The sequence below is a fragment of the Callithrix jacchus genome, chromosome 7 (genome assembly GCF_049354715.1).
Source record: "Callithrix jacchus isolate 240 chromosome 7, calJac240_pri, whole genome shotgun sequence".
NCBI lineage: Eukaryota > Metazoa > Chordata > Mammalia > Primates > Cebidae > Callithrix > Callithrix jacchus.
This window is the reverse complement of record NC_133508.1, coordinates 20,024,894-20,043,122: the sequence shown is the minus strand read 5'-3', so window position 1 is coordinate 20,043,122 and position 18,229 is coordinate 20,024,894. Positions and strand designations below refer to the sequence as shown.

General features: G+C 34.0%; 1 protein-coding gene across 3 annotated transcripts in view; it reads right to left on the bottom strand.

Moving 5' to 3' along the window:
• Positions 1-18,229, bottom strand: part of MALRD1 (MAM and LDL receptor class A domain containing 1) — a 619,714-nt gene that overhangs the window by 369,264 nt on the left and 232,221 nt on the right. For 2 of the 3 annotated variants that reach the window (XR_013520422.1, XM_078332925.1), the window contains exons 23-24: positions 7,224-7,380; positions 3,368-3,478 (exon numbers count right to left, since the gene is read on the bottom strand). Coding sequence is in view for 2 of the 3 variants with exons in the window: in XM_078332925.1 (XP_078189051.1) it covers positions 3,368-3,478; positions 7,224-7,380 (268 nt within the window). In the remaining variant the exon portion in view is untranslated. The remainder of the gene's footprint in view (positions 1-3,367; positions 3,479-7,223; positions 7,381-18,229) is intronic. The other variant, XM_078332926.1, reaches the window with a different exon arrangement.

Sequence of the window (18,229 nt, the reverse complement as noted above, 5' to 3'; positions counted from 1 at the left end):
CTCCTGTTTTAGAGCCTCACTGCACAGTAAAGCAGGTCAATCAGGTGATGAAAAGCATGCCAATCAAATGACGCACCAAGAGTGAAAAGACACAAGTAGATTCTTTACTTTGCTCAATTCTTGCCATTCCTCAGATTTGTCCATTCCAATTATTTGAAACCTAAAAGATAAGTCCTCAATACCATGAGTTTTTAAAAAATGTGGCACATCTCTGGAATTGAAATGATTTTGATTTGCTTTTGATTCATGTATGTGATAAAAAGAATCTTCATACGTCCCATTGTTTGACAATGATTTCCCACATACGGCAACTTCAGTGGAATCAGGAAGAATGAAGAATACTAACAGGAGTCATTAATGGTTTCAGAAAGTTCATCTTCAATTTGTAACAATATCCTTGCTTAGAATAAAAATGAATGCCGTTTCATAGGTACATAAGACGTCACATATTGTGTAGTTTAGGATTTTTCAGTGAAATGAATTCAGACTTTTTAAGTTTCTCTATAAGCTAAATATGTATATGTTAACATAGAAAACAAATATTTCAAAGTAATTTAGAACAATTACAGGTGAGTTAACAAGTACAGTTTTACTTTAGTGATTTTGTATGAAAAACAATTACTGCTAACAAATTTCCAAATTTTTTGACCAATTCTGGACAATTATTTTTCATAGAAGAAATAATTACAGTTTTTTTCCCCCTTCAGATGCGGTAGGTCTTTATACTATTGTGTGAACCTGAGCGCTCTCTTAACATGAGAGGATGGAATAATTGAAATCATGCCTCTCACATCAAAAGAAAAATATAACTGTGTTCATATATTAAATTTACATAAAAGGAATAGACTGTCTTGATAGCAGGTGAGCATAGAAAGAAAAAAATAAATCAGTAAGATAGATGAAAAGCTCAAAAGTGATTAAAAAGAGATGAAACCAAAAAGTATAATAAGGTCTATGACTTTCTTAAAAGGGAAATTGAGCCATGAAAAAATGTTGATATGCAAAGTGAAAAAGATAATTATCTGGAGAGTCTAAAATTTCAATATAGGCTGCAATGCTCTGTGAATAAGAAATCAGATAATGCAATGACTGCTGTACTCTTAATTTGCTTATCTTCTGTCGTGTAGGTACAATCTCAATTGCTTTCCATGTCCAAGTAATCATACCATCACTTACAATGCTTCCTACAGTGTTGGCTGGGATTCCCTAGACTTTAATATTGAATGGGATTAACTGTTCTTAAAAAAGAGAGAAACTACAATGCATCTTTTTTTTTTTTCAGGCAGAATAGAGTCAGGGTTAATTATTTTTGTATGATTTGGTAGGTAATGTAGCATAACAGTTGCAATGTAGACTGGTAGAAGGCCTGACCGTATTTCCAGTCTGCCTCTGACATTTGTAGTTACGTAACTGGAGCAAAAGACCTAATTTCTGGTTATTTCTATATTCTAATTTATAATATGGAGATAATAATACCATGTAACTCAAAAGATTATTGTGAAAGCAAAATGACTATTTTAAAAATTCATATACTACCTAGCACTCAGTAAGTGCTATATATGTGATTGCTCCAATAATAAAAATTATAATTAAATATTTTGTTTAAATTGTGGGGGCTGCCCAAATAAAATTATACAAATGTCCCAGTGATGCTTGAGAATATTATTTCTAAAAATATTTGACATGTTTTCTCAAGGGCTACAGGCACTCATCTCTGAGAGACTAAAGGGGATGATCTTATAAGAAATGGCAGAATCACGAAGAGTGTGCCTAACTCATCGCTGTCTATCGTGTGCATGGCGCATAGCAATGCTCTTTGCATGAAGTAAGGGCTCAATAAAATTTTATGGAAGGAATCACATAAAACAGCAAATATTCATAACCAGTAACATTAAGTTTTAAGAGTAAAAAAATCAGGGGTATACTTCTCTTTAATACAATCTCAATATGTGAAAAATTAGAAATTCAGAATGGATAAATTAATAATTGATTGCACATGCTGAAATTGCCCTAACATTACTTCAAACATGATTTTACTATACAAATATTATATATGCACAGAACTAATTAATTCTTCATTGCCTGGGGTGGAGGCCTATGTGTGGCACAATATAACCTTCTACATGTTCTTGATGAGCTTTCTTCTTACCTCAGTTTAAAGACCTGAGAGGCTAAACAGTTAGGATCCCGCTAATAGAAAGTTCCATATTGTGCAAGGCTATAAAATTGCTATACAGTGTTTACTACTTCCAGGTGAACTTACTTCTTACCCATATCCTAAATTATCTACAAATGATTCATAAGAAAACTGGATTTCAGAGAGAGGCAAAAGATAAATGGGATTTACTGTACCTATCATTTTAAGAAATCGGCTGTAATACTTATCAGTGCTTCCATACAATAGAACCTTGTATACTCCCAATGGAGTTGAGAGGGGCTGATCTATTAGACAAAGCACATGATTGTAGATGTATTTATCTGAACATTTACAGCCAACTTGACGATCCCAGCTGCACAAAGAAGAGTGAACATGCAATATTTAACAAGAATTTTATCCCTTCTATCTGGAGCTAAATGGCTCTAAATTCACAGAATTAAAACCCAGGCAGTTAAGACTAAGAAGAAAATGTTCTACCTAAATGGCTCTGTGCTCTCACTCTGCTTATTCAAATTTTAACAAATCTTTAGAGCTAAGCCTCATCTTCTAAGAAAATTCTCAATAAAACAACAGCTCATGGAGGTCTTGCTTTCTTGGTAATCCCTAAGAGAGATATGCTTTATGCCAAACATTTCAGCAATAGTTATTTGCAGTTTAAACATTTTAATCTATGTAGTAGCACTTTTCTTCAGTTATTAATATGTATAGGTCTGATCCTCTTACTATTGTCACAAATTACATGAAGACAAATATCGCATTACACAATATTGTGTCTCCAAAAACTATTTTTAAATGAGGTGAATCTATTCCCTACAATAAGGTTTTACAATATAATATGTTTTCCAAAGACTATCTTTTAAATTAGGTTTGAAAAAATTAATTGCTGTACAAAAGCTCTGAGAATATATTTGCAAAACAGAGGGAAATGTTCTTTATGTGTGAGAGGCTGATTCGGGTGTGAAGGAAGGTTATTCAAATTAAATGTTCCTAGAACTACGAATATCTAATTGGAAGAAATTAGAGCATTCTGAGGTTATCAATTCCTTATGGAAAATGCTCCACGGAGTGTTAAGTGCTGTGTCTATGCATCCACAGAACACATCAGAAAGGGAATGGGGTGCAAGAAGATTGTGAGTAGAGAAAAAACTAAATGAGGATGGGAAAAAATCAGCAGAACTCACTCATCCCATAACTACCTGGATTACAAACCTGTGTATGTGACTGAATGCCTAAAAATACTTCTACTCTCTTCCAGTGTGCACCTTGCTGTCCAGTTTGAGCCCACAATTTAGAAGTAATGTTGCCTTTCTTGATGAGTACCTGCAGGGATAAATTAGGTTAAAGGTGTTGAAGCATCTTTTCTTGAGAAACTACAAACCTGTAAAATTTTCCCAGTGATTTTTTAGTTGTAATATCAACATAAAGTTTTTGAGAGAAGCGCTAAGGCATTTTTTATTAGATATCTTTGTTTTCTACAGCACTGTACCCCTAGGGTACCTCACAAGCCTGGTACAATAAAGATGTGCATGAATATCTGTCAATCAAGTCCTAAAGTATCTGGGCATCATTTAATTAAGAACTCAACTACATTAACTTTTTTTATTGCATTTTAGGTTTTGGGGTACATGTGCAGAAAATGCAAGATAGTTGCATAGGTACACACATGGCAGTGTGTTTTGCTGCCTTCCTCCCCTTCACCCACATTTGGCATTTCTCCCCAGGCTATCCCTCCCCAGCTCCCCCCACCGCTATCCCTCCCCTACCCCCCCCATAAACCCCAGTGTGTAGTACTCCCTTCCCTGTGTCCATGTGTTCTCATTTTTCACCACCTGCCCATGAGTGAGAATATGTGGTATTTCATTTTCTGTTATTGTGTCAGTTTGCTGAGAATGATGTTCTCCAGATTCATCCATGTTCCTACATTAACTTTTTAAAAAATCTGAAAGCAGTACCAATTGCTGTTTATTAAATAATATTCATGTGGTCAAATGACAAAGTATGGAATTGCTTACTAAAACACTCTTTTGAGAATGATCTTTCTCATTAGATGGTTTCAGTGAGGCCATAATTTTACAATGTCAGCCCATTTCATTTTAAGTACACAGATGGGTGAGATGAGTGAGCATCTATGCTGAGCCAGTCAAAGCTTCCTGCCCAACAGCCATGAAACCAATATATTCTCATCAGTACTGTGCCCTCACTGTAAAGCAGAATCCAGATTCATCTCAGCAGACAAACTATTACAGCTCTTCTTTTAGAATGGTACAAAATGAACCATGAATAGAGTAACTGAGGAGGGTGGAACAATTTCGGATTTTTAAAATAACTAACTTAGATAGTGTATTAAATATTTTCACGTTACTTTTTAAAGACAGAATTTATACAAGCGAAAAATTATTTGGATAAAAGATTTGTGGAAGTTCTGACTTTTAAAAGAGAAGATTAATTTTAATGATTTCTTTATCTGTTTTTTAAATTAAATTCAGATTTGTTAAATGTAATTGGAGTTTCCAGAGTCATAGAAAAAAATGTGTTATTAGCAAAAGTACCATTAAATTATTAATCTATAAAATTCAAATTAACATGGAACATTATAAGGTCAAGAAAATATAATTTCTAACCAATAAGTAAAAATCAATTTTGGAAGGCACTGAAAAAAATGTATAGAAAATAAGTCTCTTCTTTATATGGAAACCACAGTATATATAAATCTGAGAAAAACATATGTTCAAGAAACATACTGATCAACATTTAATATTGTTTTATTTATCCATGCACAAAAATAAGGATCATAGATATCATTTTGATCATTTTATAATTCTGTACTTATAAAATTTTAATTCTTTTTAAAAAGTTCATCTACCAATACCAAATTTTATTCTGAAAAAATGAAAGCCCATTTCACATCATCAATCCTAACCCCACAATATTCCAGGCAAATAATTCTCATTTTATTGACAAAACCTTACAGTAAGTTGTAGTAATTGTTTCACCTAAAACCATATTTAAAAAGTCAAATTATAACAGTAAGTTATGACTTCAACCCAGAAGACCGTTTGGATGCCTTTAGATTATTGAACATAACCATGCATGTATACACAAAAATATACTTTTAAACTGTTTTTAGTATGAAGTCTTACCTTATTATAAAAAGAAAATCCTAAAATTGATATGTAATATGTTTCCAATTAAAAAAAACCCAGCAGTTTTGAAAGAAACTATGTTTGCCTAAAGTTTCTTTAAAAAATGAATAACAATAGCCAGGATAATCCTAGAATAAAACAAAATAGGAGTTGGGGGAGCACCAATTATTAATATTGTAATCAACCTACTGGGAAATAAATGACCAAGCAGCTGCCCACAGTCTGTTTTTCTCTATTGGGGATAAACAAAGCAGGAAATTCATGTGTAATCTTGTTGCGAATATACTAGAGACTTCTTGGCAAACTCATGGTATTTGAGAGGGAGAGAGTCCTTATCAATAGATTGCCTCTAGCAAGATAGCCCTACTCTAAAACTGCTCGTAGTATATACAATTTTGGAATTTGTGGATTTATTTTCATTCATGGCTTCCTGGAAAGTAACACACAAGCTATGAAAGTATAAATGAGAATGCTCCAAAGTTCAGTTGGCTTCTTCAGTATAACTGATATGTCTATGCACGTTACTTACAAACCTTATGCATTATTATCTACCAGGGCATTCACAGTATGGGAAGACAGGACTTGAAAATCTAAATGAATACTCCAGAACTGCTCTCTGGCCTGTATATGTTGGAACTCCCAGAAAAAAAAAACAAAAACAGAACTTTCTGAAGAAATAGTTAATTGCAGAGATAGGACGGGATAAAAATAAGGTCAAGTTTGGAACATCTTGGCCAAAAAGAAAAAATATGCTCAGAATGATGGGCCTTTTCAGAGAAACATGGAGGTTAGTTGAAAGAGACTGTTATTACCAAATCTGAGACAATTTGAGGACCAAATAAATAATAATCTGAATAGATTATAATACATTGATCAAAACAGAAACTTATGAGTCCACATTGATATAAAACAGGAAGTGAGCAAACAGAGAATTTTTTTTTAAACACGAATACAACCTAAAATGTGGACAAAACAATGGAATTAACAAATCACAATTAGGCAATCAGCATCAATTCAGGCAAAAAAAAAAAAAAAGCCACATTACTGAATGCAAAAATTTGTGGGTAAAACTGAGTTGAAATCAATATTTTACATACCCTTAAAATATCTCTTTGCAAAATATTTATTGATAAAAAATGCAAGTAATGAGACTGATAAGGATCACCAGCTAATGGGATGCAATGAAAAAAATACAATATTGGTTATATGATAGGGGAAAAAAAGCTTAATCCAACAAAATTAAACTAAGAGACAGTATACAAAATGACTTTGCTATAAGCTTTTAAAATATCAAGTTTATAAAAACCTAGGGAAGATAAGGAATTATTCCTGCTTGAAAGGCAGTAGAAAGAAATAACTTGGTGTAGTATGTTATCCTATACTGGATTTTTTGCTCTAAGGGACATTACCAGGACAATTGGTTTAAAAAACAATAGTAACCCTGAGTGAAGGGTATATTGGAGTTGTCCCTGCTATTCTTGAAACATTTTATGTGTTTAAACAGTTTAATTTTTTTTTTTTTACAGAGAAACAGTTTGACGAAGACTATTGCAGGATGTAGCACTACAAAGGCAACAAGAAGACACATCCAGGTATTAACCAAGTGTATATATCTACTTGCATAATACTCAGAACACTGATACTGAACCCTCATGCTTCAATCATCAAATAGTATTATTACTCAGAAGCTTTAACTTCAGCATAGAGACAACGTTCATAATTAAGCAGAGTAAAAATTACTTCTTAGCTAGTCATGTCCAATTCTGCTAAAGCTTTTACTTCATCACAGCTTTATGAAACCTAGTGAAGTGTTGGTAATTGTCCATTTTTACTTATCAAGAGACTATATTTTAATAATACCTAATTATTTACTACGACTTTTTACATAGAAAATTTTAAAAATGTGATTGCCTAAGCAGTACCTGGAGAGAACCAATGGTGGCCCCATTCATATGTGTCCAGAACACCAAGGTACATTTTGGTCCCGTGAGTGAAATGACAGGAGTAAGAATGTCAGCCGTGTCACCAAATTTCCCATTAGAACTGTCAGCATACAAGTACCAGCCATCTGTGGTATTTCTGGAAAAAAGAGTTTATCGTATTATGAAAAGAGGAAGAGGCCAGGTGCAGCGGCTCATGCCTGTAATTCCAGCACTTTAGTAGACCAAGGCAGGTGAATCACCTGAGGTCAGGAGTTGAAGACCAGCTTGGCCAGCATGATGAAACCCTGTCTCTACCAAAAATATGAAAAAAATAAGCTGGGCATGGTGTCATGTGCCTGTAATCCCAGCTATTCAGGAGGCTGAGGCAGGAGAATTGCTTGAACCCAGGAGGTGAAGGTTACAGTGAGCTGAGATCATGCCATTACACTCTAGCCTGGGAAACTAGAACAAAACTGTGTCTCAAAAAAAGAAAAAATAAAGAAGAAAGAAGAAGAGGAAGAAGAGAAAGGAGGAGGAAGAGATTGTGAAACAGTATAGTTTGTCACTAACCATATTTTATTGCTTTATATTTTTTTCCTAAAAGTATAACATGTTATGACATAAGGTCCACTGCCTTCATCAGAAATAATACCTCTACCACTTTGATTCTGAATCCACAGTACTTGCAATGATATCAGTTGGTACAACATGTATAAAATTATGACAATGGCTGAAAGTACCAAATCTGTAATAACTTGGTTGATATTTTTACAGTAATAACACTAATACTCTAATCAGCTTTTTAGAGCTCATTTTAATGTGAGTAAAATGAGGCGGAAGAAAAAACATGAATAAGTAGGTAATGAAAAACAGGTCTGGGCTTCAGCTCATCGATCTCAACGGCTTTCCATTCAAATTTACTCTGTCTATATTGATTTAGCTCAGTTTCATTTCAACACATTTTCTTAACCTTGTAGATAATTTTAAAGAATATCCTTTCCTAGGCCTAAATTAAAAAAGAAACACAACAATGGTAACAATTAAATATCAATTTTTTCCATAAAAGGAAGAATTATGGCCCTACTTGGACAATTAATTTAAAAAAGACAATACACTAAAGTCATTCTAGGTTATACACAGCTCTTTAAAACATAAAGAAGTGATCTGCACAGTTTGGGTATTCTGTCATTCTGTTTTTTATTAACTTGATTTCTTGCCACTTTCTAATTTAAATATAGATGATAGAAACTACAGAGTTTAAATTTGCTTCTTATTAAAGCTATTTTATTTTTTAAATTTTTATCTTTTCTGGGGATTTATGCATAGCAAACAGATGGAGAGGTGGAAGTAGTCATTCAGTCACCACGTATTTATCGAGAGCTTGGTCTTGCAAGTCTTGCTAGTGGCTGTCTAAAGTTCTAGGGATATAACTGTCTGCAAAAGACACAGCAGGGTTTGGCCTCTGGCCTCCTTATTGACTAAATGGTCAATTTAGGGCAGATGATTTAACTTCTCTGAACATCAAGTTTCTTCATTTCATAAAACAGGTAATTCCATGTATGGTGTTATTAAGAATCATAAATAAAATATGTGAAATATCTAACACAGTACCTGCTCCAATTTATGTACTAAATGAATGGTAGTTGTAATTAGTGGTTATGTTTATATCATTCATTGTTTCTAACAAAATAAGAACTTTAGCGTTCTGCAAAGCAGAGTTATGAGTTAATTTTTAAGAGGCAGAATTATCATTTATATTTGTCTGAATTATGTCTCAGTGAAAAAGCATTTCCAGCTTTCTTCCTAGCATATCATATGCTAAATATCCCAGTAATAATAGGGACACCCAGAACAGGGATATACTTATATATTCAGATATATAGAGGCAACAGTCAAGAAAAAATTGCATGCACATCTCTATATGCATATGATTTATTTAATCTGCAAATCATTCTTTAAGCAAATGTCAAGATTATTCTAATTTTATTATTCTTCACTGAAAATTATTTCAATGTGCTACATCTAAGTGTCCTCCATGAAACTGAGTTTCACTTAATGAGAAGTAGCTTGAATGGTCAATTCCTCTCCAAATTTAATGCTACCACCTTATCAAATTTTTACTTCCTTTTGCTTAGAATAATACATCTCCTAATCGGTCTTTCACATCTACTGTTGAGTCACTCTATTCATTCTTCGCATATCACTTAGAATAATCTTTTTAAAATCGACATTGGATTAAATCACATCCCAAATCCACTTCTTAAAACCTGCTAAAGTCTTTTTAGTAGGCATAGAATACCAGGAAAGGGAAGCAAGAAGGAAAAAAGAGAAATTGATTAATTAGTACAAACATACAGTTTGATGGAAGACCTAGTGTTTGATAAATCAGTAAGGGACTATAGTTCACAATAATACACTGTACACTTCAAAGTGCCTAGAAGAGAATAATTCAGATATTTCTAACATAAAAAAAGAGAAATATTCAAGGTGATGGATATCCTACATTCACCTACTCGACCTTTATGATTTAGTTGAATGCATTAAACTATCACATGTACTCTGGAGCTATGTACATCTATTATGCATCAATTAAAACATTGTTTTGAAATAATTAAAAATATGTATTTAATATGTCTTACAAATCCCTACATAACTTGTCTCTGTCTCACAGTAGAAACAGGAGTTGGGAAGAGATAATTCCTACCATCCCTCCTAAGCCAATACAATCTGACTCTAGTACAACACTGATGTGTGAATTATCATACTGTTTTAAATATATAAATTGATTTAAAGATTCAATGAAATCCCAACACATTCCAGAGAGACTTTATTTGTCAGAATTTGGAAAACTAATCTTAAGCTTCATATACAAATACAAGGAGACAGGACTAGCCAATTTTATTATGAGAAGAACAGAATTGGACAATTGAATCAGGTATCAAGACTCCTTCAGGACATAGGCATGAGCAAAGACCTCATGACTAAACCACCAAAAGTAATTTCAACTAAAGCCAAAATTGACAAATGGGATCTAATTGAACTAAAAAGCTTCTGCTAAAAAAAAAACAAAAAACAAACAAACAAAAAACTATCATCAAAGTGAAGAGGCAACCTACAGAATGGGAGAAAAATTTGGCAATCTATCCATATGACGAAGGGCTAATATCCAGAATCAACAAAGAACTTAAACAAATTTACAAGAATAAAACAACCCCATCAAAAAGTGAGTGAAGGATATGCACAGACACTTCTCAAAAGAAGACATTTATGCAGCCAACAAACATGAAAAAAGTTCATCATCACTCGTCATTAGAGAAATGCAAATCAAAACCACAACGAGATACCAACTCACTGGAGTTAGAATGGTGATTATTCAAAGACAGGAAACAACAGATGTGAGTGTAAATTAATTCAACCACTGTGGAAGACAGTGTGGCAATTCCTCAAGGATCTAGGACCAGAAATACCTTTGGACCCAGCAATCCCTAATCATTCTACTATAAAGACACATGCATGCAAGTGTTTACTGCAGCACTATTTACAATGGCAAAGACTTGGAATCAACTCAAATGCCCATAAATGAGAGACTGAATAAAGAAAATGTGGCACATAAAAACCATAGAATACTACAGAGCCATAAAAAAATGCATTCATGTTCTTTGCAGGGACATGGATAAATCTGGAAACCATCATCCTCAGCAACCAACACAGGAACAGAAAACCAAACACTGCATGTTCTCACTCATAAGTGGGAGTTGAACAATGAGAACACATGGACACAGGGAGGGGAACATCACATACTGGGTCCTGTCACAGGGTGGTGGGCAAGGGGAGGGAGAGCATTAGGACAAATACCTAATGCATACAGGGCTTAAAACCTAGATGATGGGTTGATAGGTGCAATTCACTGTGGCACATGTATACCAATGTAACAAATCTGCACGTTCAGCACATGTATCTCAGAATTTAAAGTAAAATTTATTAAAAAAAAAAGCAGTTTTATAAAACTCAGGTTAGCAGTTTACAAATTCCATTTCATATATGGTTACAAAAATAAGAAAATAACTTTAAAAACTAAGATTTTTGGTCTACAAATGCATTAAATGTTTTAAATGCAATAAATGTTTTAAGTAAAAAAAAAAGAAGACTCATTATACAAGTATAGTTACAAGGTGCTATGTCCTGAACATTTGTGTTCCCCCCAAATTCATATGTTGAAATCCTAAATACAAAGGTGACCATCTTAGTACGCAGGGCCTTTGGGGAGTTGATTAAGTGACCTTAATGCAATTAATGCTCTTATAAAGGAGATCCCAGAGAGCTAGCCAGTCCCTTCTACCATGCGAGGAAACAGCCAGCAGGCACCATCTGTGAAGAAGGGAATAGGCCCTCGCCTGATACCAAGTCGGCCAGCACCATGATCTTGGACTTCCAAGCCTCCAGAACTGTGAGAAATGTGTTTTGTTTATAAGTCTCTCTGTTTATGGTATTTTTTGTTATAGCAGTTTGAATGTGATAAAACATTAAGATGGAGTGGAATTATAACAAGAGCAAAAAAAAAAAAAAAAAAAACCATCCAGAGAACTATAAGAAATAGTCCTGAAACAGATCCACATGTATCTGGACACCTGATTTATGAAAACTGTGGCTCTTGTGAGTAGTGATGGAAAAACATAATCTTTTTGGTAAATGAACTGAATAAGTTAGTTAGACATGAGGAGGCAAAGTGAACCTTAACTGCTATTTCACAGCATTTAAAAATAATAAATCCCAGGAATGAAATAAATCAAGCTACTTGAAATGAAAGCTTATATAACATTATTGTCATGATATGGGAATAAGAAAATTTGTTTTCAATAGTATATAAAAATCCCTAACCATAAAGGGAAATATTGAAAAAAAATGAGACTGCATTCAAAATAAGGATTTCTGCTTATCACAGAAATCAATATGACAATGAAAAGGCCAACCAATCAATGGAAGGAAACATTTGTATCACATTAAATGAATATAACATTTACTGACTGCCTTCTTTGTGGCATGCGGGCACTACACCAGATGTTAACTCTGTGTGTGTGTTATTATATGTACACATTTATTTAACTATATACCTACCAGCTAGACCTGGATAAAATAACCCAAAATGTTGATATATTTATTGCTTTATTTAGGAACCATATCCATTTTGTTTTCTATACAGTGTCTAGTAGACCTTCAAAAATGGGTAAAATAACAAAGTGAGTCTAAAATTAATAAAACAGATGTGTAATAAGAAAGCTAAGGGGGTGACAGAAATTGTAGACTCAGTTGAAACTATACATAAAAAGTTGATCATTGCTCCAGTCTGGGGAAAACAGCAGAAGGTAAGAAGAGACAGAACAAAGCTAATACATCCGGAGACCACAGAGAAATTGTATGACTAGAGGTCACAATTCTAGAAATAATAACAGCATCTGTCACTGGTTCTTCAAATAGAAGTTCCTGTATTAATTTCCCAGAAACTACACAAATAGCAATTAAAAAAAACCTAAGGTAACTAAGGTATAATTTCCCCAATCCAACAGAATTCTAGAAAATTCAATCATAAGGACAAATATAAAATAAATTATGGAAACAATTTTCTAATATTATATATCTCTGAAATATCCCTTTCACCTGCAGGCAAAAGAAAAAAAAGGAGGTATGTCAGGAGATCAATTTGAAAAATGCAAACAACAAAACTACATTTGTGTTTTTTATCAAACTCTGAACATGGTGCAATGTAGCAATATATCATTTGGTCGCCAGTCTTATAGGCATTAATTAGGGGCACATGATGTATGTATGATTCCTAATGGAAAAATGAAGAATTGCATAAACACTTGCCTGTGTCTGCAATGAGATTATTCAAGCATGCACCTGCAGAGGAAATCAGCTCCTCTCCCGGAATGAGTACAGCAGTAATGGCCACAGCTAACAGTACTGTCACTCCTAAAATATCAGCATCCCTCTACCAACCTTCAAATTATCTTTTCTCATACAGAGCGGGAAGTAGTACGTTTTATAGAAGCATATCTTTTTCTAATAAAATGTATCACAAACCACATAGTAGCAAAGGTTTAAGAAAACTGTGTTTTACTTTCAGGTGTTGCAAAAGTAAAGATCCAAGATGATTATGTACAAGTCATTTTAAAAGTCATTATAAAAAGAGATCTGATTTATAGTCCATGCTATTTTCACAAAAGTTGCCTAGGTCTTAGAGGATAATCAGTTTCTAAACTATTACTATCACACAGATTAAGTAATTAAAACACTAACTGTTTTTTCCTTTGGTGAGAATTTCCTGAGTAGTTACGTAATTCAATAAGTAGGAAAAAATACCCATTCATGAACAAATCACAGTATTTTTCAGTAAGGCCCATTAATCTGTGGGCCTGGACATACATAGTATGAGAGACACATTCTTCAGTATCATCATTCAGCTGGAATCTGTCCTTTGATTCACTCAGGCACTGTGATAGCTCAGGCTATTTTAGCATTTTTGACAAGATATCATCCACTAAAGAAGCTGTTCTGAACAATAGTTTGAGCAGCAGAAAATACAAAAAACTTGCTATGGTCTGAAAGTCTGGAGTCCATACTCCAAAATTTATATGTTGAAATCCTACTCCCCACACTAATGTTATTAAGTAGTGGGGCCACTTGGAGGTGATTGGGTCTTTAGGGTAAAACTATCATGATTGGGATTACTATCCTTAGAGAAGAGACCCCAGAACCATCTCAGCTCTTCCACCATGGATAAACACAGCTAAAATCTCTGCTCTTCCACCATGGAAAAACACAGCGAGAAGGCTTTATCTATGAACAAGAAGGCCCTCACCAGACACCAAATATGTCTGTGACTTATTAGCCTTCAGAACTTGGAGAAATAAATGTTTGTTGTTTATAAGCAACCCAGTTTATAGCACTCAAAAACCACAGCCCAAATGAACCAAGACAGTGTTGAATATTACCACTTTTCTTTTAAAAAATGTTTTTTCGTTTTATTTATTTATTATTTTTTAGATGGAGCCTTGCATTGTCACTTAGGCTGGAGTGCAGTGGTCCAATTTTGGCTCACTGCAACCTCCGCCTCCCAGGTTGAAGTGATTCTCCAGCCTCAGCCTGGGTAGCTAGGATTATAGGTGTCCACCATCACACCCAGCTAATTTTTTTTTTTAATTTTTGTATTTTTAGTAGAGACGGGGTTTCACCATGTTGGTCAGGCTGGTCTTGAACTCCTGACTTTGTGATCTGCCCACCTCAGCCTCCCAAAGTGTTGGGATTACAGGTATGGGCCTCCATGCCCGGCCCTTATTATTATTATTTTATTGTTATTATTATTTGGAGACAGAGTCACTCTGTCATTCAGGCTGGAGTGCAATGGTGTGGTCTTGGCTCTCTGCAAACTCCACCTTCCAGGTTCAAGCGATTCTCCCATCTCAGCCTCCTGAGTAGATGGGACTGCAGGCACATGCCACATGGCACCACACTGGCTAATTTTTTTTGTATTTTTAGTAGAGACAGGGTTTCACTATGTTGGCCAGGCTGCTGTTGAACTCCTGACCTCATGATCCACTCGCCTTGGCCTCCCAAAGTGCTAGGATTACAGGCATGAGCCACTGACCCCAAACTTTAGCTTTAATTTTTGCGTGTATATAGTAGGTGTGTATAACTTTATGGGCACATGAGATATTTTGGTACAGGAATGCAATGTATAATAATTACATCATGAAAAGATTGGTATCTATCTCAAGCATTTATCCTTTCTGTTACAATCCAATCATACTCCTTCAGTCATTTTAAAATGCACAATTATATTATTGACTATAATCCCCTGTTCTGCTATCAAATAGTCTTAATCATTCTCTTTTTTGTACCTATTAATCATCCCCACCTCCCCCTTGCTCCTCGTATTGCACTTCCCAGCCTCTGATAATCACCCTTCTATTCTCTATCTCCATGAGTTCAATTGTTTGATGTTTAGATCCCACAAATAAGTGAAAGCACTAGACTTCTCATAGCTTCCACAGCACTACCCTGTTATCTACCGTGGATCATTCCTCATTGTGTAGAACTGCTCCCCATTCCCGCTACCAACCCCATTGTGTGATGAAAAAAGCCCCTGACCCACCAACTGCTGGAGTAAGTGGGCTTCATAAACACACCAGACCAACCAGAGTTCTTGTGTGGGATTTTATAATGTAAATTAATGGAAAAAGAATATTCCATCTTGGGTGCCCAGTCTCCTTACTGGCTGACTCCCATAGCTCCACACATGCCCTCTCTACTCCACTGTGGTATTCCAGAAGAAACCAAAAAAGTGTTGTTTTTGACTTTATTGGTCCTTTCCAAAATACACATTTGACCCTAACATCCTGCATAGAAATGTTCACTACATCTTTACTGACTCAAGGTTAGGTCCTTGAACTAAACTGCATGGCAAGGCTCTGCAAGTCAATACACAGTGTTACTAAAACATACACAGTTACCTGCATAGGAAGTGTGCTTAGTAAAATTTACAAATGAGTTTAATAGTACCCAGAAATGAAAGTGCATGATTTTTTAAGTAAAGGCATGAACCCATAAAATGGGTATATATGGGTGTGTGAGTAAATTCATAGACATATGAACTTAGTATAATCATATTCTACTATATTATTTTAGTAAAATTGTAGTATTTTAGTAAAATAACTATTTATAACTAAATATGAATAATAATGAAAATTCAGAGAATATGGACTGTGTGTCTAGTAAATTATGTAAATTATATATAATACATATTGCATGCATACATTATATATATTATATACAATATGTAATTAGATATATTTATTACATGTAACACTATAATATGTATATAATTAAATATGCAATATCATAATTATATATGTTACAAATATATTTATATATGTATGTAAATTATATAAATTTACTAAGGACACAGTCCAGATCTGCTGGAATTATTTTTTCCATAGCAAGACTTTCTTGGTAAAGAAAGCAGTGAATTAATTTGCATTCTATGGAAGCCCTTTATCTGGTCATATACAATGTTTATAACTAACAACAGAATGGCACTTCACGTTACACTGATCTACAACTGGGGTCAGAGAAATTTTTTTGGTAAAGATACAGACAGAAAATATTTTAGACTTTGAAGGCTATACGGTCTCTGTTGCAACTATTCAACCCTGCCTTTGTAGCATGAAAGCAGTCATGGATAATACTTAGAAGAGTGGTATGACCATGTTCCAATAAAACCATATTTACAAGAACAGGCATCCGGTTGGATTTTGCCTACAGGCTATAGTTTGCTCACCCGTGTTCTATGGATAAAGATTCAAATTGTTAGGCTCTGAGGAATAACTTTCTGTTCCAATTTCCATCTTCAAATTTGACACATTTATTCAGATACCCAGATAGACCCATTTCATGGAATCATGCAATTACTTAAAGAAAATGCATGGAATCATGCATTTTCATTTCTCTGTGTCTCATTTATATTGATCTTTCTTCTGGGCACACTTACAATTTCTGCTATTAGTCCTCCCTACATCACACTTAATAATCTTCCACAAAATTTCAAATGTATTCTCATTTTCAAGCCTTTTTAGATTCCTATACTCAAGTTCCTAAACTCAAGATTTCTTGATTTACATAAGAATTCTACAGCACCTTCTATGTAACTTTTTCAATGTGTTCAACATTATAGTTATCAGTTCATTGACTACATAGCCGTATGCCCAGTAATTTATACACAAACCAATGTGTACATTTTAACTTCTTTAGTATAACATTTAGAACACCTTGAAAATTAGCTTGAACTCAAGTGGCACTCAATAAATATTTGCTGAATCTGTTGCTAAATAAAAGTGACGGGATTCTTGCTTTTCTACATGAAATTCTCCTTTATGAATGTAAGACATCTTGATTTTGAAAATACACTTACAATTTTAGCAGAGTGCTTTTGAATTTCTGTTTCCTAGTCTCATGAAATAAAAATGAAGTAATGACAACACTTGTTGAAATGTTATATAACCACCTAGGGCTTAACCAACTAAAAAATTCAATAACAAGGTATCAGAGCCAACTATTCTAATTAGGAGCAACCACAGTTCCTGTTTCAATATTGTATGACATTCCCTGGAGAATAACACTTTATGGGGCAAGTATAAACACATAAATAAAAAAGTCTGAGAAACTACATGATGTAATGTGTTTTTATTTAAGATCTAATTTCATAGGACTTTAAGAGTCTCACTAAAGAAATATAAAGCCTTTATAAAAACATTTTTAATTGATTCATAATGAACATACAGTTTTATGGTATGTGTGATTATTTGATACCTTCATATAATTCATAAAGATCAAATCAAGGTAGTTGGGATATCAATCACTTCAAATCTTTGTCTTTTCTTCATGCTGGAAACATTCAAATTATTCTCTTCTAGCTATTTTTGGGGAAAAAAGTCTCACTAAAGTACATGTAATATTTGGCAATCAGATTTTAGGCCAAAAAACATTCAAATCTGAGATATATGAAAAGTTTTAAATACAGATTTTAGATTGGTCTTTAAGTTAGGAGGCTTTAAAATTAGTACTAATATTCTATTTTTTAATATTTTCAATAAACCTGGGAAGTTAAGACTATAATCATGACTATTTCCTAGATAACTAAAATGAAATAATCTACCAGTGGCAATTTGCATGGTGAGTGCTGAAGCCAGGATTTGAGACAGACTGAGGTGCAAATGTTTTAGACTCTAAACCAAATGTTCTCTTAGCATAGCCCCTGATCTGGCGACATCAGCATCACCAGGTTGCTTATTAAAATGTCAGTTATTGGGGTATATCTTAAACACAATGAATCAGGAACTCTGGAGTGAGGGTGCAGTCATCTAACATAATCTTTATTTTGGTGCATACTAAATTCCTCACATCTTAGAAGATGTTCAGGTTTTACAATTATCCCTGTGGCTTTCTTTTTC